General features: G+C 34.1%; 4 protein-coding genes across 12 annotated transcripts; 2 read left to right on the top strand and 2 right to left on the bottom strand.

Annotated features, from left to right (window-relative positions):
- Positions 1-87: 87 nt before the first annotated feature.
- LOC110225127 (U-box domain-containing protein 56) lies at positions 88-3,554 on the bottom strand. Of its 6 annotated transcripts, none has more exons than XM_021014011.1 (8): positions 3,389-3,554; positions 2,621-2,734; positions 2,073-2,176; positions 1,766-1,896; positions 1,518-1,622; positions 1,287-1,443; positions 572-991; positions 88-380 (listed from the first exon to the last, which is right to left on the bottom strand). In XM_021014011.1, exons 2-8 carry the CDS (start codon positions 2,631-2,633, stop codon positions 195-197), a joined length of 1,116 nt encoding a protein of 371 aa, XP_020869670.1. In that variant the 5' UTR covers positions 2,634-2,734; positions 3,389-3,554; the 3' UTR covers positions 88-194. The 6 variants fall into 6 exon arrangements, with proteins under 6 accessions (XP_020869670.1, XP_020869672.1, XP_020869671.1 ...); XM_021014013.1 differs by having other exon boundaries at positions 91-380; positions 1,766-1,859; positions 2,601-2,734; positions 3,389-3,522; XM_021014012.1 differs by lacking the exon at positions 3,389-3,554 and adding an exon at positions 3,143-3,308 and having other exon boundaries at positions 91-380.
- A 204-nt stretch (positions 3,555-3,758) lies between these two features.
- On the bottom strand, positions 3,759-6,404 carry LOC9328112 (U-box domain-containing protein 54). The gene is made up of 6 exons (XM_002889310.2): positions 5,920-6,404; positions 5,021-5,127; positions 4,706-4,938; positions 4,466-4,595; positions 4,238-4,360; positions 3,759-4,115 (listed from the first exon to the last, which is right to left on the bottom strand). The coding sequence occupies exons 1-6, from the start codon at positions 6,056-6,058 to the stop codon at positions 3,918-3,920; spliced, it is 930 nt and encodes a 309-aa protein (XP_002889356.1). The 5' UTR covers positions 6,059-6,404; the 3' UTR covers positions 3,759-3,917.
- Positions 6,405-6,815: 411 nt separating this feature from the next.
- Positions 6,816-10,246, top strand: LOC9325420 (protein PAIR1). 3 transcript variants are annotated; one of them, XM_021014319.1, is made up of 14 exons: positions 6,816-7,039; positions 7,348-7,501; positions 7,603-7,756; positions 7,862-7,999; positions 8,360-8,412; positions 8,501-8,695; positions 8,835-8,897; positions 8,972-9,013; positions 9,089-9,145; positions 9,228-9,269; positions 9,362-9,417; positions 9,503-9,650; positions 9,746-9,830; positions 9,945-10,246. In XM_021014319.1, the coding sequence occupies exons 1-14, from the start codon at positions 6,975-6,977 to the stop codon at positions 10,043-10,045; spliced, it is 1,353 nt and encodes a 450-aa protein (XP_020869978.1). In that variant the 5' UTR covers positions 6,816-6,974; the 3' UTR covers positions 10,046-10,246. The 3 variants fall into 3 exon arrangements, with proteins under 3 accessions (XP_020869978.1, XP_020869979.1, XP_020869980.1); XM_021014320.1 differs by having other exon boundaries at positions 6,856-7,039; positions 7,865-7,999; XM_021014321.1 differs by having other exon boundaries at positions 6,856-7,039; positions 9,107-9,145.
- Positions 10,247-10,393: 147 nt separating this feature from the next.
- Positions 10,394-15,609, top strand: LOC110225203. Of its 2 annotated transcripts, none has more exons than XM_021014318.1 (6): positions 10,394-11,340; positions 11,415-11,563; positions 11,663-11,774; positions 11,869-12,919; positions 13,012-13,207; positions 15,232-15,609. In XM_021014318.1, exons 1-4 carry the CDS (start codon positions 10,779-10,781, stop codon positions 12,402-12,404), a joined length of 1,359 nt encoding a protein of 452 aa, XP_020869977.1. In that variant the 5' UTR covers positions 10,394-10,778; the 3' UTR covers positions 12,405-12,919; positions 13,012-13,207; positions 15,232-15,609. The 2 variants fall into 2 exon arrangements, with proteins under 2 accessions (XP_020869977.1, XP_020869976.1); XM_021014317.1 differs by having other exon boundaries at positions 15,222-15,609.
- Positions 15,610-17,056: the final 1,447 nt, after the last annotated feature.

Genomic DNA, 17,056 nt, shown 5'->3' with positions numbered 1-17,056 from the left:
TTTCAGGTTTCGTAAGGTAGACACAGTAAAGTCAATGTATGGCAATTAAAATACAAGTCAATGCATAAAAATACTAAAAAAAAAAAATTTCAGTGAATAAAGGACTTTTTTATTAGATTTTTCACAAACAAATTCAATGAATCACAACACGATTAAAACCACATTTGACATTTATCCTACGGCAAATCATATTATTATGGATGCTGTTGTAACCAGTCTTTAATGGCGGAACGAAGAACAAGATTCGGGGTGAGATTGTGATTCTGGAGCCTAATATTTGTCATCGGTGATTTTTCACCTCCGTGATTGAGCCATCTTCTGAACTCATCTGCTTCATAGGTGTAACCATCGGCTGCAACATGAGGATTTTGCATAATATCCTACATTCACGAGCAATGGCAATGAAAAATAATTAGACCAGCAAATATCAAATTGGAAGATTAGTTATAAAAAACATGTCTGGTTTAGTATACGTGTCAGCTTACAACATTAAAGTTGAGATATTGAACAGAAGCCAAGTCAAGATCTGAATAGAAAATATGATTTCTCGATGGAGGGTTTAAGTCCTAACCTTTGAAATGGGACATATGAAACATTGGGGAGGCTCGTTGGAAACAGACCATTGCAACGGGATTGATGACTCACCCTTCTCCAAAGCTCTTAAAAGCTCTTCAGTTGTCTTGATAGCTTCGTCTCGCTCTTTCTGGAACATTTCTAACAGACGGCAATCAGCATAATGCTGTTCTTCAAGTTCCTTTTGGACCCTTTTCATATCTTCTATTTCTGCTTTTGCTCTGTTTAGTTCCGCCTCCACTTCTCTCCTGCGAATTACTTCTTCATTGTACAGTATCTGAGAGACACCAAAGGAACTAGAGAGTGCATCCTCTGCTTCACGCCTCATCTTATCACGTTGCTTCTTTTCTCTCTTTAGTTCGTCAATTTCCAATCTCCGTCTCTGCTCCTCATAATACATCGACTCAAACCCTCTAGCCTGTTTGAAAGAACCATCACAATTGAACAAATGAGAATCGCCTACACTGGAAGATAATAATTATTAAACACCAGCACAAGAATCTCACATGGTAAACTTGACATTAAACTCGGTACAGGAAATGAGATACATTTGGGCTAATAAGGAGAGGTGTTGGATCCTAGAATGTTCAATCTATCAAAATTTCATTTCTTCTCCAATGGTTTAATGAGGTTTTAAGCAAATTCGCAAGGTTCCAAATTCATAAAACATTCCTCCAAAATGCTATATGCTGACCAAAGTGGGGTTTACATACTGATAGTTCTTCAGATGATGACAAGGCATGAGGCTGGGTAACACGTTCAGCTCTTCCTGCTCCCCCATATGGTATCGGAGCAGAATCAAGGCTATGAAGGCTGCTTGAGGATTCAGAGTAGGAGTGCGCTGAACCTGCATGTTCAAACCGTCCCGCCCTAATAAACAAAGAAAATTTTCTATAAAGCTAAAAATCATTCAAAACATGTAGAAGTATAATTCTCAATCTCACCTCGTTTGGATGAGATTACCGTTACATACAAGCCATATGTTACAGCAATGAGGCGCATGTCGGAACACGTACTCAGCTTTTGTAGATGGGATATGAACCATGCCCCTGCATTATCAAAGATATATAACTAGAGTGAACATTTACTTATTTACAGAGTCATCTTTGCATCACACTCATTATTGCAGAACAGAAGAATTGTTTAACTGCGTTGTTCTGGAGATACAGAATGATTCTCAAGATATACGTACTCGGAGTAGTGGGAATCAGCAGTTGCTCCCATGATAAGCTTCTTGATATTGTTTTGATAGATAAGTTCCACAATCCATTCCCCGACATTATTTGCTGAAAAATATGACATATCCACATCTTGTTCAATAACCTGCAATATAAACACTTGTAAAATATTCCAGATGAATACGTAGTAAACGTTAAACTCTTCTAGATTATAATCGAAATTGTTGTTGTAAAACAAATGAACCACACGAATATGTTTTCAGATTACACTAGCTTCCTTATTGTGACACTATTGTATTAACTAGTTGGAAGAGCACTCACTCCTTCATCTATGCAGATATCATGATATTTGAGAAGGGTATCATTTCTACTAGTCTGTTCCAACTCCTGGATTGCATCGATCTCACTTTGTTCCAGCCCACTCGCTAAAAAATTCACAAACATAAGACCAAACGTTAGGAGAAAAAAGAAGAAGGAAATTTACAGAGTATGCATAAGTTCATTCAAGAACGTAAAGCTTGATCTTCTTCCTAACTAATCAGGAATCATTAATTGCTTGATAATAACAACATCACCACATAAACAAAAACACCGACACCAAGCTGCAACCATTCACATCCTAAACCTTACTTGTTACGAATCAAGAATCTAAAGATGCTAGATATAACTCTATCACCAATGAAACTAGAGGCAGAAAAGGTATAAAAAAGTATCAATATCAATCAGCTGCAACCATTTGCATCATTTAGATAAGTGTTACCAAAGCAGAGAAAAAAAAAGAAGAAATTGTAACATGGTTGATCAAAGTTTCTTAGCACCAAAAAGGAAAAGAGAAAAGGAGAAGTATACTTAGTGAAGAGATGGTTTACATGAAGGTGTCATCGAAATGAGCTGGTAAACGTGAAGAAGGTGAAGCTTCTTCACTCGAAGAGTCCTCAATGCCCATAACAAAGTCGATCTACTTTCATCAACGTCTTCGCTTACTGCAACATAAACAGGATCGTCGTCATTCAAAGCCTTTGCCATGGATTCTCCACTTTTGTCTATTAGATAGATAGATACGCAGAGAAAGACAAATTCTCTTTTTTCCAAAACAAGAAGATAACACATAAGCAAAACACTATTTTAATTATAATATATACATAGACACATATACAGTACATAGATATTGGTCCCTTACCAAGTCATTGCAAAGATGTTTCCGACAATTTTCTTAGTCAATTATATAATATTCAAAGTTGTAATGAGAAAGAAAGTGATTAGAACGAAAGATATGATCTAAGCAGAGTAGGATAACATCATTCAGAACGAGCCAATTCTCACAATTAGTAATTAAATGCACCTTAAGCCTAATAAGTTTGTTAATTCGCACAACATTTCTTAATTCTTACCGTAAAAGACACATTCCTACAATAAAAAAGTTTAGATAAAAAGGATTACGGATCTTTTAATTTAGAGAATGTCAACTCAGAGAAGATAAAATATATATATGATCGATGGAATCCGAAATCGAAGGCAAGATAATTTTAGGGTTTAGTGACGGGGAAAGCTTTGACGAAGTCACGGAGAAGTAGAAACAAAAAATATATACATGTAGAGCTTGGCTTGCTACTGAGAAATTTCGTTTCGAATTTTACCTGTTTATATCCAATTTTATGACCAATAATGTCCGATCAACCGCCGTTCAATTAGCCGGAGAGCTGAAGAAGAACGATGGTACCTCAAGTGGAGCCAGTCAACACAACAACTGGGTAAAAATTTAATGCTCGAGAATAATCGTGGAGTTTAACGATTCAGGTTAAGACACGTCACGAAGCTATTAGTATGAACGGTTAGATCCTCTTCGCCTAGTTAGAGAAATCAGGGTCAATTATGTCATTTTGTAGTGTGCTGAGTAAAGGGCCCATGTTTCTTAGGGTTTCTTATTTTTCTTTTCTGTTTCTCTGTTTTTTTCGTAAGGAGGACGCAATCATCTCCAAAGACAAGAAAAAGGAATTTATACACATATTGATGCATAGAGTAGAGGATCGCATTAATATACGCCATGGATGTAACAGTAAGATACATGAAGTTCTTCTAGCATATACATATTTGTTTTCTCACAAAGAAATCCCCAAAATCATATCATGATCATTGATTTTATTGTTTTTTCTCATATAAGATGAATCAATGTTTATGATTTGGGTTCTTCTCGAGCCAGTCTTTAATGATTATACGAAGAGTGTGATTTGGAACAAGATTGTGATTCTCAAGCGGCTTGTTTGTCATTGGCGAGGTTCGACCTCCTGACCTTAGCCACTTTCTGAATTCCTCTGCCTCGTAGGTGAAACCATCAGCGGCCACATGAGGATCTCGCATTATCTCCTACATCACATATGAAATCGAATGTTCATTAACAACAACAGCTTTGATGATGTGGAACAAGTCTAGGTTTGTTTCAAGAGCTGAAAATCAAGGAAATATATATATACTTCAAATATCCTTACCATTGAAATGGGACACTTGAAATCTTCGAGACGTGAGTCTTCATCGCTCCCATTGCTTTTTGACTTCTCTGCAGGTTCCTTCCTTCCTTTCTTTGGTGATTCCTCGGGTTCTAGTATCCAAACCTGTTTTTTGACACGACAAGGATCTCAAATGGTAATCTTGACACTAAAACTAGGGTTGATGGAAGTAACAAGTAGATGTTTTAACCTAAGCTTCTTTGTACTTACTGGATGTTCTTTAGGTGACTCGGTTTCATATTCCTCATCCCTTCTTCTTCCTTTGCTAATTGGTTTCTCAGCAGAAGTAGAGAATTCTGAGAATGAGTCTGATGGATTCCCGATGTCGAAACTTCTTTCTCTATTAAACAAATAAAAGTTTCTGTTGAACTTTACAATTCTTATAAGACACACACACACAGAGACAAGTGTATGTTGATTAAAACAATAGTGTAATGCCTCAAGCTTTACCTTTTCTTGATGAGTTTCCCCTTGCAGATGAACCATATTTTACAGCTACGTGGTGCATGTTGACTCACATACTCTGCTTTCCTAGATGTGATGGACATTCCCCTGGAATAGTGAGAATCAGCTGCTGCTCCCATAACCAGCTTCGTGATATTGTTTTGATACATGAGTTCCACAATCCCTTCCCCCACATCATGTCCTGAGATCAATGATGTATCCACATCTTCTTCATTAACCTGCATCAATATAGATTTCTATTTTAAAAAGTTTCAACATTGTGCTTTCCTTTTAGCTCCATCAACCGAAAAGAGAACTCACCCCTCCTTTGTTTATGCAGATATCACGGTACTTGTAGAGGCTATTAACTGAAGTATTCAGTTCTGAATCTTGGATTGCATCGATCTCACTTTGTTCAAACCTACTTGCTGAAAATGCACAAAGAAATAGACCATTTTTAAACAAGAGTAAAAATTCCAGTCCTAACATCTGCAATCATTCAAGGCTAGTTCTTAGCATATAAGTGCAATTGCAATCGCCCTGAAACATGTTATGTATTTTTTAACTGCGCACTAGAAGAAAATCCAAACTTAGAAAAAAGAAGGTGACTTAACTACTATGATGTGTGACTTAACTACAAATAGGTATAGTAGTAGCCGTATATGCCCAAAAACATAATTTGTTTCGGAAGTAGGTAGAGTTGAAACCAAATTTGGTTTCAATTTTATTGTAAATCTAATTTTAAAAATCAGGATGTTGATTATATTATGAATATCTTGGCATCATGTGTAATTCTGTTCTAGAGAAATTTATGTTTCAAATCTCTATAAATTTGTTGGTAAGAACAATATATATTTAAAATTCTGACACATGATGATGATTAGTGTTTTGATATATGCGCATGAATATGCGTCTTTTTAAAAATGTATTTTCAGATACGTATTATTGTATTAACACATTGAAAAATCAGCATCAGCCAGAATATCATCAATCATCTAAGACGTGTCAGAATTCAAGTAAATTTTTAAAATAATTAAATTGATCATTTCGTTCGGTTGAACGTGACTTGTTCTATAATTGAATCGTCCATAAACAAGCTACTTCCCCTTATCAAAGTATCTCCGGCAGCCCCAAAGAAACAAAATTCAAAAAAACAAAATTTGCAAAACTGAACGTACATAATAATGTATGTATATAAAAAAAAAAAAAAAAAGACTTACAGGAAGTGGTCAACGAAAATGGAAGATGAACATGAAGAAGGAAAATCTTCTTGACTTGAAGATTTTTCAATGTCCATAACAAAGTTTTTTTACTTTCTCGAACATCTTGATTCACTGCAACATAAATGGCGTCTTCCATTGATTCTTCTTACTCTGGTTTTCTTTCTTTTTTTATGAGCAAACTAAAGGTATATATATATGGAGAGGGACATCAAGGAAGGTAAGATATCTTTTGTTATCATCCCTTTGCAACAAAATTGCAAGGAGGTTTCGGACCATTTACGTGTTATTTTCTGGGTCAATGGCTTGACTTGAGGGTCTCGGTCTTACATTATTTAATCCGAGCGAGCAGTTGAACTTTACACTTGTATATTAAGTTTCCGGGAATACTAGTAGTGTTAATTAATTCCTTCACACTTAAACATTAAGTTTCTGAGAATAATGTCGGAAATGGTAAATGGTTTTGGGAGATTTTTTCGTTTTCGTGTACACTTATACTTACTTATACATCAAGCTTGTTTTTATAAATGTTGACTTCACTGCCAGTTTTAATTCTAATATGATTAAGAAAAAATCTAGGATGTTCTAGAATCGAAAGTCAAGATGACTAAAAAAATTTAAGAAGTCAATTTTTCATTAGTTGCATTCACTATAAAATTGTGATGCATCTAGTATCTTGTGTTGCATTCAGTAGAAAATTGTTATGCATTGTGACTGCAACGTTCAATTTAAGTTTCTCACTTTTGCATCTTGAAATTGACATTGAAAGTCTTCCGAGTAAAATGGCGTATGGGCCATTTACACAGCTAATGGGCTTCATCATCTCTAAAATCGTCCTTTTCCCGCCACATTCATTGCACAACAGCCAAACAAAAAAAAAAATCTTTTTCCCAATTTCCGTTCTTCTTCTATCTCTCTCTCTCTCTATCTCTCGATTTTTCAAAATTCAAAATTCGGTTTGGGTTCTCTCTCTCTCTCTCTAGCCTAAAATTCCTTATCGTGAATTTGAGAAGAAGAGGTGCTGCGTCTTCGTCTACTGGGTGAGATCTTAGGTGATGAAGATGAATATCAACAAAGCCTGCGATCTGAAATCTATTTCTGTCTTTCCTCCTAATTTAAGGTACCATCTCGCTTCTATCCGTAACTCTCTCTTTCACAATTTTGCTAATTTGATTTAAGATTACACAGCGATTTCCATCGTTTAGGTTTTTTTTTTTGGGTTCCGAATCTGATTTGTGACTGGAGACCGAGTGTCAGTGACATTGTTTTTGATCAATTACGAACTAGTTTATCGCTTCCCAGGAGAATTCATTAGGGTTTCGATGAAGATTTAGGGGAAATTTTGCGTTTGATTGGGCGTAGAATTCTCTCGTTTTGAGTGTTGACTACTGATTATGTTTCCTCTTCCGAACTTGTGAAATTATTTAGAAGGAGATCAGCTGAACCACAACAAGCATCTCAGCAACTTCGATCTCAACAGTCACAGCAGTCGTATTCTCAGGGACCTTCTTCGTCTCAGCGTGGTGGTGGTTTTTCTCAGATGACTCAGAGTTCTATCGACGATCTCCTCATTAACGATCTGGTTTGCTACTTAGCTATAGATCGTCTCTTCTTCTGAAGAAGAAAAGTTAATTTTAAGCTATTATTGATTTCATATTTGTGCTGCTTTTCCTTTTTGCACAGAGGTTTAGTTCTCAGGAAAGAGATCCCTCTTTGAAGAAGGTTAGTTGCTTACCTCCAATCAATCATAAACGAGAAGATAGTCAGTTGGTCACATCTAGATCTTCCAGCGGTCTCACGAGAAGATGGAGTTCTGCTTCACTTGGAGAGTCTAAATGTAAGTTTGCTCTTTCTAAATTCACAAATTAGCGTGGGAGTATGTTCCATTTGTGTCACTGGTTAGCTCGTAATTTGATTCAACTTTTCTTCATCTGTCACTTAGTAGCTCAGATCAGTGAAGAGCTTGAGCAGCGGTTTGGGATGATGGAAACTTCTTTGAGCAGGTTTGGAATGATGTTGGATTCCATTCAGAGTGACATCATGCAAGCCAACAGAGAAACTAAAGAAGTATTTCTTGAAAGTAAGTTCTATGACACACATTTAAATTCGCTCTGTTCTCAAAGTATGTAGCACCCTCATAGGCTAGAAACTGAACAGGGGTTAGGAGAGTGCATTCCCTTGGATTCTCATTTGCTTAGCCAAATAGGATTTGTTAGCAGGGCCGCTACAATCTGATCTTACTCCTGTAGGAATGTGATATTGACAAGAGCAGTTCACAGATTGACATTGTTTGCACCGATAGATTTATCAGTTTGTTGATGATCAATTCACTTGACCGTTTTGATCACATCTTGAAGAATGAATCCTAATTCCTCCATACTCCATGTGAAGGTCTCAATAGATACTTAGCTTGATTTATAGTTTCTTCTGTTTACTGCAGCTGAACGCATACAGCAAAAGTTGATTCTCCAAGACACTTCACTTCAGCAGCTGGTAAAAGCAAATATTTGCTGTTTTTCCTGTTTCTTTATCAACCTTGTGCAAATGGGTTAACTTATTGAAATGATTAATTGGGAAGCAGATAAAGGAACAAGCCGATTCTAAAGCTAGTCTTGATGGAGGTGTTAAATCTATATTGGAGGAATTCAGCAAAGATCCCAATCAGGAAAAGCTACAGAAAATCTTACTGATGGTAACAACTATCCCAGAGCAAGTAGAAACCGCTCTGCAGAAAATACAAAGGGAAATCTGTCACACGTTCACCAGAGAGATTCAGGTAACAATATGAGTGCTTGAAGAAAATTTGTATGTAGTTATATCTTCTCAGCAGAGCTGTGTGTCATATCAGATTGCGATAAATCTTTAGACTTGTCTGCACATGTAATCTTTAATTCGCACTACCAACTCTCTTATAGGTCTTGGCTAGCTTGAAGACACCTGAACCAAGGGTTCAGGTTCCAACAGCACCACAAGTGAAGGTCTTTCCTGCTTTCCATGTCTTTGTTCTTTAAGCTACATTTCAGAAATTAATGTATCCTTTGTTAAATATCAGGCTAAGGAAAACCTGCCTGAGCAGCGTGGTCAAGCAGCCAAGGTAACTCTAAATTCTCTACCTTGTAGAATTATAGGAAATGTAATGCTTTGATTCCCACTACCAAATCTCTTATAGGTTTTTACTAACTTGAAGATGCCTGAGCCAAGAGTTCAGGTTCCAGCAGCACCCCAAGTGAGAGTCTCTTACTTTTCATGTCTTATGCTCTTTAAGCTGCAAATTTCAGCAATTAATGTGACTTTTTGTTAAACAATAGGCTAAGGAAACATTGCCTGAGCAGCGCGGTACAGCAGCCAAGGTAACTCTAACTCTATTGCAGGGAATATCTCCGCTCTTCATTTTGCTTACAAAGATCAGCTTTCACTAACACATGTGTAAAATCAAATGCAGAGCAATTCCCTTTGTAATACTACACTGAGAACTAAACAACCGCAGCTTCCAAGAAAGTAGGTCAAACATTGGTTTGGTACTTCTACCCTTTTTTTTATATACCACAGATAGATTATATAAATGTTTATCTTTCATTGACAGTCCAAATAACGCATCAGCCAGAGCTGTAAAACCATATTTATCCCCAAAGATACAAGTGGGATGTTGGAAGACGGTGAAGCCAGAAAAAAGCAATTTCAAGAAAAGAGCAACAAGAAAGCCAGTGAAATCCGAAAGCACTCGTACGCAGGTGACTGGGTTGGATTTTAGCACTGGTCAGCTATAATAAGAACAAATGTTTTAACTTCCTCAAAATCTAAGCAATGTGCAACTCAATTCATGCAGTTTGAGCAATGTAGTGTTGTGATAGACTCCGATGAAGAAGATATTGATGGAGGTTTTTCATGCCTGATCAACGAGAACACCAAAGGTATGTAACTTTCTAAACTCGAAACAGTGGACAACTCAAAATTCCATCTTGTGGTAGATTGAAGTAATAAGATGTTCATATCTTAGATTACAAAGCTGTGTATTGTTACTTCAGGAGCTAACTTCGAATGGGACGCAGAGAAGGAAACTGAAAGGATTCTGAGGACAGCGAGGAGGACAAAGAGGAAGTTCGGTAACCCCATAATTATTAACTGAAAATTGAGGTAACTTAGAAGTAAGAGCGTAGCCTCCTCTGTTTTACATTTCTATATCTAAAGCATGTTTAAGATTATTTTAAATTGGGATAGATTTTCAAAGTTGTGACTCTATAGTTTTATTGAATTGGGATAGATTTTCACAGTAATTGAGAAAAAATCCAACAAAAAGTTATAAGAACCACTTAGGGTTTTTTTTGTACTCTAGTTCTAATGTAAATCAAAGAGGTGTACATTCAAATTTGGATGTTACTTTACATTTTATTATTCTTAATACAAAGAAACAAATCTTACCATAGTTGTTCAATTAACTACCAAAAGCTTTGAGTTATCTTGATATTTTTATATTGAATTTGAATAGATTACTTTCTTTTTGGAGTTTGAATAGATTACTTAATGAATTAAACTGGTACTAAATCATTAAATATTTTCAACCATAAATGATAAATGCAAGAACCAATAATACGTTATTTTTGGAAGATGTTAAATAACAGTAGATTGTATTTAGATTTGTTCTATAAACAAAAACGATGATACAATGACCAATCAATCCGTTGGTAAAAAGATTCACCAGTCAGTCAGAAATAATATTTTCCTCTCTTTCTTAGTGAAGAGTCTCACCGTCGAAAACTTTTGGCTTTTAAATCTTTTGTTGTTTGTTTGTAAGAAATCCGAGATTGTAAAGTATACGCGTATTGTATATCAGAACTCGTTGGTCAGTTGGTATATCTGAAATGTCGATCGAAAACCATGTCGAAGAAAAGCTTCGCTCAAATAGACAAGAGAGAGATCAGTTAGGCTGGATATCTGTTTTTTTCAGAAGGAAGAAGAGATCACCACAAGAAGTTGATAATGAACATAACTCATCTAAAGATTCTCGTTTGATGGGAAGAAACAAAGCCAAGAATTTGCATTTGTTTCTCTCTGAGATCATGAGAAAACTGAAACATGCAATCAGAAAGGAGAAACCGCGGTACGACAGGAGATTGTTAGGGAAGGAAAAAAGCTTTCAGAAGTATTCGTCAACTAAAGATCATTTCTTTCTCGAGCGCATGACTTCAATATCTCAAAAGAGATTTAACCAAGGACACTATGGGTCTAAGATGTTAAAGAATGGAGATTATGATCCAAACATGGCAACGAGCAAACAGGTTCAAAGAAATCAAGAAAGGACTTTATGGCTTCCCGAGTATTCGTCTCCTTTTAGCAGCCCGGGAAGAATATGGAAACAGAATTCAAAAACCGTGCTTTCGAGATCTTCTTCAGACGATTTCATGAAGTCTGAAACAATTGCAGGTAGTTTATCTTTTCTCTCAATTGAGAGTTAAAAGTTGTTATTGACTATCCAATGATTCTTTGAGACTCTGCAGATGATTCAATAACTATGAAAGAGGTAGGAACTGCTTCATCAAGTGAAGGTAGTAGTAGCCCTCTTGTATCCAAAAACAACCAGATTGTTGATGAGATGTCAAAAGTTGCAGCTTATGGTGCAGAGAATGAAGGTGAAATCTTGGAAGAGGCAAGTTCACTTATGATTTCTATGCAAATTTTTACATGAAAAACAAAAAAACAGAGAATAACTATAAACTTATTTGGTTGCTTTTGTTTCTTCTAACAGACACTGTCTCTTCCCTCTGTGGGCTCACCATCTCACTGTATATCCAAAACTGAGGAATATGACTTAGTTCTTGAACCACTATTCATTGAATATGAGATAAGTCCAGCAAGAGGTATGAAAAGAAAGGTCCAATTATACTTACTGGAGTTAGATTTTAGAACTCTTAAATTATGAATTAACATTGACTCATCGTTAACACTACTCAGGTGAAGCAAAGATACAACCTTTGAGTAACCAATTGCAAGAAAAGAATCGTCCTATGGATGACAAAGAATCAGTGTTTAAGTACGTAAAAGCGGTGTTGGATGCAATAGACTCAAACTGGGAAGAGCTGTATCTGAAAACAGAATTCTCTGACCAGCTTCTATATCCGGCATTGATCAGCAACATACCATTCTATCCAAATCAGCTTTGTGTTGAACATGAGCTCCTCTTCGACTGCATCAATGAAGTTCTCTTCGAATTCTGCAGGTTTCCTCAATGGGTTTCCTTTATTGAAACCAGAACCCAAGTCTTGTCGTTTAGTGTTGAAAGCATTGTTCCCGAGGTTCAAGAAAAGGTTTACCGTCATCTCTTGCCAATGCAACTCCGTCGATCGTTGGAACAAAGAGTTAGAGAAGACATGGCTAAACACAGGAGCTGGATAGACATTAGATGTGAACTTGAGTGCATTGGCTTTGAGACTAGCGAATTGATTCTGAATGAACTATTGGAACAACTCATGGTTGAGCTTGACTTATGAAGAGAATACATCACAAATGGTGAAATTGCATTAAGATATGTAAACTGTAAAGTAACAGAGATTTTAGAGGTTAAATGTTATTATTATCCAAAATACCCCAAGTCTTGGAGGTTAAATTAAAATGTTAACTTTAAAATGGGTATTTTGGGAATTTCATCTAACCCATATTGATTTCCTTTTTTGTGTTTAGTAATTTCCATTCTTAAAGCAAACCAAACTCAGACGTGTTTATAAATATAGCAGTAACCCCAGAGACCATCTATTCGATCGCAATTTCCTCTCTTTCCCATCAACTGCAAACGATCTTTGATTTTTTTTTTTCTCTTTCTCTTGTAATTCTTTTTTACTCAGATTACTCGTGATCTTTAATCCACTCTTCAAATCAAGTAATCTAATTGAGTGTGTATGTTCGATTTCTGAAGCAAAACAACAAAATCGATTTTCGTTTTTCGGGGAGGTTATGATCAGAAAGGTAAAGTGAAGACTCGCCGACAAAGACTCTCTGATTTCAAAAGGTAGTTTTCTTTCCTTATATGTTTCATTTTTGAATTGATGTTTGAATTACTTCCAGAAGATTCCTAATCCAATTCTTCTTCTCCTTATGTAGATTTGCCATCATCTCTCCTCCGGCTTTTCGTCGTGGTTGTTGCTGCTCTGTTTTGTGTCGTAACCATTAGAGAGACGATCACAGTTTCTCATTCACCGCCATGTCATCGAAGCTCTTTCAGCCCAACAAAGCCCAACAAGAATAAAGAAGTCCAGCCCATGACGATAATCGTCTCACATTCCAACTTATCGGCAAGGTCAATTTCTATCCCATGTTTTTGTTTTTTTAACACTTGTTTTATTTTTTTATTTTTTTATAAGTGTTAAATTTTTAATTTTGTGTAAACTAATTGGATACAACATCCAAACCCCTAAGAGGTGTTCTAGGTTCAATATGGTTTACACATAATTAAATTTTTTAACACTTATTTTTTTTTTTAATGTTTTTTTTTCTTTTTTTTTTATAAGTGTTAAAGTTTTTAATTTTGTGTAAACTAATTGGATACATCATCCAAACCCCTAAGAGGTGTTCTAGGTTCAATATGGTTTACACATAATTAAATTTTTTAACACTTATTTTTTTTTAAATGTTTTTTTTTTCTTTTTTTTATAAGTGTTAAATTTTTAATTTTGTGTAAACCAATTGGATACATCATCCAAACCCCTAAGAGGTGTTCTAGGTTCAATATGGTTTACACATAATTAAATTTTTTAACACTTATTTTTTTTTAAATGTTTTATTTTTCTTTTTTTTTTATAAGTGTTAAAGTTTTTAATTTTGTGTAAATTAATTGGATACAACATCCAAACCCCTAAGAGGTGTTCTAGGTTCAATATGGTTTACATAATTAAATTTTTTAACACTTATTTTTTTTTAAATGTTTTTTTTTTCTTTTTTTTTTATAAGTGTTAAAGTTTTTAATTTTGTGTAAACTAATTGGATACAACATCCAAACCCCTAAGAGGTGTTCTAGGTTCAATATGGTTTACACATAATTAAATTTTTTAACACTTATTTTTTTTTTAAATGTTTTTTTTTTCTTTTTTTTATAAGTGTTAAATTTTTAATTTTGTGTAAACCAATTGGATACATCATCCAAACCCCTAAGAGGTGTTCTAGGTTCAATATGGTTTACACATAATTAAATTTTTTAACACTTATTTTTTTTTTAAATGTTTTTTTTTTCTTTTTTTTATAAGTGTTAAATTTTTAATTTTGTGTAAACTAATTGGATACAACATCCAAACCTCTAAGAGGTGTTCTAGGTTCAATATGGTTTACACATAATTAAATTTTTTAACACTTATTTTTTTTTTAAATGTTTTTTTTTCTTTTTTTTATAAGTGTTAAAGTTTTTAATTTTGTGTAAACCAATTGGATACATCATCCAAATCCCTAAGAGGTGTTCTAGGTTCAATATGGTTTACACATAATTAAATTTTTAACAATTATTTTTTTTTAATGTTTTGTTTTTTTTTTGTTTTTTTGTAAGTGTTAAATTTTTAATATTTGTGTAAACTAATTAGACACAACATCCAAACCCCTAAGAGGTGTTATAGGTTTAATATGTTTTACACATAATTAAATTTTTAACACTTTTTTTTTAAATGTTTTGTTTTTCTTTTTTTTTGAAAGTGTTAAAAGTTTTAATTTTGTGTAAACCATATTAGACACAACATCCAAACCCCTAAGAGGTGTTCTAGGTTTAATATGATTTACACATAATTAAATTTTTAACACTTATTTTTTAAAAAATGTTTTGTTTTTTTTTTGTTTTTTTTATAAGTGTTAAATTTTTTTAATTTTGTGTAAACTAATTAGACCCAACATCCAAATCCCTAAGAGGTATTCTAGGTTTAATATGGTTTACACATAATTAAATTTTTAACACTTGTTTTTTTTTGTTATTTTATAAGTATTAAATTTTTTAATTTTTTATAAACTAATTGGATACAACATCCAAACCTCTAAGAAGTGTTTTAGGTTCAATATGGTTTACACATAATTAAATTTTTAAGACTTGTTTTTGTTTTTTAAATGTTTTTTTTTTTTTATATAAGCGTTAAATTTTTAAATTATGTGTAAACTAGTTGGACATGGTTTACACATAATTAAATTTTTAACACTTGTTTTTTTAATGTTTTTTTTTTTTTTTAAAGTATTAAAAATTTTAAGTTTGTGTAAACTAATTGGATACAACATCCAAATCTTTAGTTTTAAGTTCGATTTTTTTACACTAATAAGGAATTTTTCAAATAACCACTCTATAGAAGGTGACAGGGATGACATCGGAGACTCAATTGAATAAGCCAGAAACAGGTTGTATCGCGTCCGTTGTTGTAGGCGGGTCAGATCCCAAGAGAGGACATCATTCACCTGATTGGATATGATCATCATTGTAGCCCGCATGTGCTGTCTGTTTTAGTCAAAGGCAAAAGATTTATTCAGCTATTAATGATCCAACTATTAACGTATCGTTTGCTTAAGATAATCCGGTTTATTATCTTTGTAAATTGGTTAAGTAAACATTAAATCTAATAAAACCAATGGCTATGGATAATTAGATGAGAACTATTATTTTAGGGAGATTTTAGGAGATATAAGGTTAAAACAATCGATTCAGAGAGATATAGATCGAGAAGTATCGTTTCAGAGACATCTGGACCGGGGTTATAGTTTGGGCTCTATCTGGTATGATGTGATAGTTTTCGTAGGGAAATAGACCGTTTTTCCGCAAAAAGTTTATGTATAGTTTTGTTTGTGGAAATTTTAATCTCTCAATTCCAGGGATCGATAAACCGGATTTGGTATGTACAACACAGCGAAGTGGAAGAGAGACATCGCAGGAGGTCAACAGAGGTGTGTGTTTGGTCGCCATAGGCAGTAATGGAGACAGGACCAGAGTAGCCAAGTTTTTTGAATGCCGCTTCTAAACTCGGACGGACCCGACGAGCATCAAATCCCTCGGGTATCGGACACTCAACCATGTCCCACCACACCGCTATTTTAGCAGCCTTCGCCGCTTCCTCCCCCCCACCACCGCATCCTCTCAACCTAAACATATCCTAATGGGCCTAAATGATTTTCCTAATAAAAAAAATATAAAAATTTAGTCATATTTATAAATTATCGTTAACCAAAAAACAATTATTTTCCCACAATTTAGTCATATTAAGGCGATTACTGTACAAGCCGTTAAAGAAAATTCAAATAACAGCGTTTTTTGCTGTGCGGAGAAAGCGGTATTATAGTGCGGTACGGTTCAACTGCGGTACGTGCGGAAGAAAAGTATTTGTGGGACAAGTGCGGTTTGTACAAAATAAGCAGTGCGGAATAATGTTTGATTGGTGAAAAAAGTAATTGCGGTACATAATAAAATGTTTGAATGGTAAAAAAGCAAAAAACGATATGTATTACTGATTATAGATAAAAATGTTATAAATAAATATATTAATAATTATAAATTAGTTTTTTTTTTTTGTGAAAATGAAGAAACATTTTGATAGATTTATGAATCTTAAATATTCTAATTAATCTAAAATAAAAAGTTACTTTTGATATAATTATTGCTAAATCTTTTAAAAGTATCAATTATTGAAAAGCACAATAAAATAAAATAAAAAACTGTTGTGGCTAATATAATAAATAATAGTAAACTAATATTATGGAGACAAAATTATGAAAAAATATTTCACAATTACACTCATGCCCATGGTTGAAAATGTGATTATAGAACAAATTACAAAAATATTACCTGAAATTTGTGGAGAGAAAAGATAAGGTCAAAAAGACAAAAAAAAAAAAAAAAAGAGAGAAGGAGAGGTGTTACGATGGAGTGAAAGAATGTTTAGACATGTATAACAACACATATATTGTTGTTTAAAATATTTAAAAAATAAAAAATAAAATTATATGGATGTGCGGATTTGGATGGACCACAACATAAAAGAGGTATCCCAAATTGAAAAGCGGTCCATGTGTTTTTACTTTTTTCTGAAAAACGCAATATGTTTTTTTTTTTGTTTTAAAAAAACGCAAATATATAACAGTAAATGCTGATTGGTAAATAAGGTGCGGTTTTCGAAAACAAATATTGAAAAACGCG

The sequence above is a fragment of the Arabidopsis lyrata genome, assembly GCF_000004255.2.
Source record: "Arabidopsis lyrata subsp. lyrata unplaced genomic scaffold ARALYscaffold_1, whole genome shotgun sequence".
NCBI lineage: Eukaryota > Viridiplantae > Streptophyta > Magnoliopsida > Brassicales > Brassicaceae > Arabidopsis > Arabidopsis lyrata.
Note: the sequence above shows the minus strand (reverse complement) of the source record. Positions and strands in the feature narration are given on the sequence as shown.

What these genes read in the sequence shown, in the direction of transcription:
- LOC110225127 (XM_021014008.1), bottom strand. Translation starts at nt 2,861, where the DNA reads ATGTGTTATCTTCTTGTTTTGGAAAAAAGAGAATTTGTCTTTCTCTGC. An exon ending in GCTGATTCCCACTACTCCGA is followed by an intron (nt 1,623 to 1,765) that starts GTACGTATATCT and finishes TTGATAATGCAG; the next exon opens with GGGCATGGTTCATATCCCAT. An exon ending in TCATATGTCCCATTTCAAAG is followed by an intron (nt 381 to 571) that starts GTTAGGACTTAA and finishes TCGTGAATGTAG; the next exon opens with GATATTATGCAAAATCCTCA.
- LOC9328112 (XM_002889310.2), bottom strand. Translation starts at nt 6,058, where the DNA reads ATGGAAGACGCCATTTATGTTGCAGTGAATCAAGATGTTCGAGAAAGT. An exon ending in GGGAAACTCATCAAGAAAAG is followed by an intron (nt 4,596 to 4,705) that starts GTAAAGCTTGAG and finishes TTTGTTTAATAG; the next exon opens with AGAAAGAAGTTTCGACATCG. An exon ending in AGTCACCTAAAGAACATCCA is followed by an intron (nt 4,361 to 4,465) that starts GTAAGTACAAAG and finishes GTCAAAAAACAG; the next exon opens with GTTTGGATACTAGAACCCGA.
- LOC9325420 (XM_021014319.1), top strand. Translation starts at nt 6,975, where the DNA reads ATGAAGATGAATATCAACAAAGCCTGCGATCTGAAATCTATTTCTGTC. An exon ending in AGGTTCCAGCAGCACCCCAA is followed by an intron (nt 9,146 to 9,227) that starts GTGAGAGTCTCT and finishes GTTAAACAATAG; the next exon opens with GCTAAGGAAACATTGCCTGA. An exon ending in GATCAACGAGAACACCAAAG is followed by an intron (nt 9,831 to 9,944) that starts GTATGTAACTTT and finishes TTGTTACTTCAG; the next exon opens with GAGCTAACTTCGAATGGGAC.
- LOC110225203 (XM_021014318.1), top strand. Translation starts at nt 10,779, where the DNA reads ATGTCGATCGAAAACCATGTCGAAGAAAAGCTTCGCTCAAATAGACAA. An exon ending in GAAGTCTGAAACAATTGCAG is followed by an intron (nt 11,341 to 11,414) that starts GTAGTTTATCTT and finishes GAGACTCTGCAG; the next exon opens with ATGATTCAATAACTATGAAA. An exon ending in TGAGATAAGTCCAGCAAGAG is followed by an intron (nt 11,775 to 11,868) that starts GTATGAAAAGAA and finishes AACACTACTCAG; the next exon opens with GTGAAGCAAAGATACAACCT.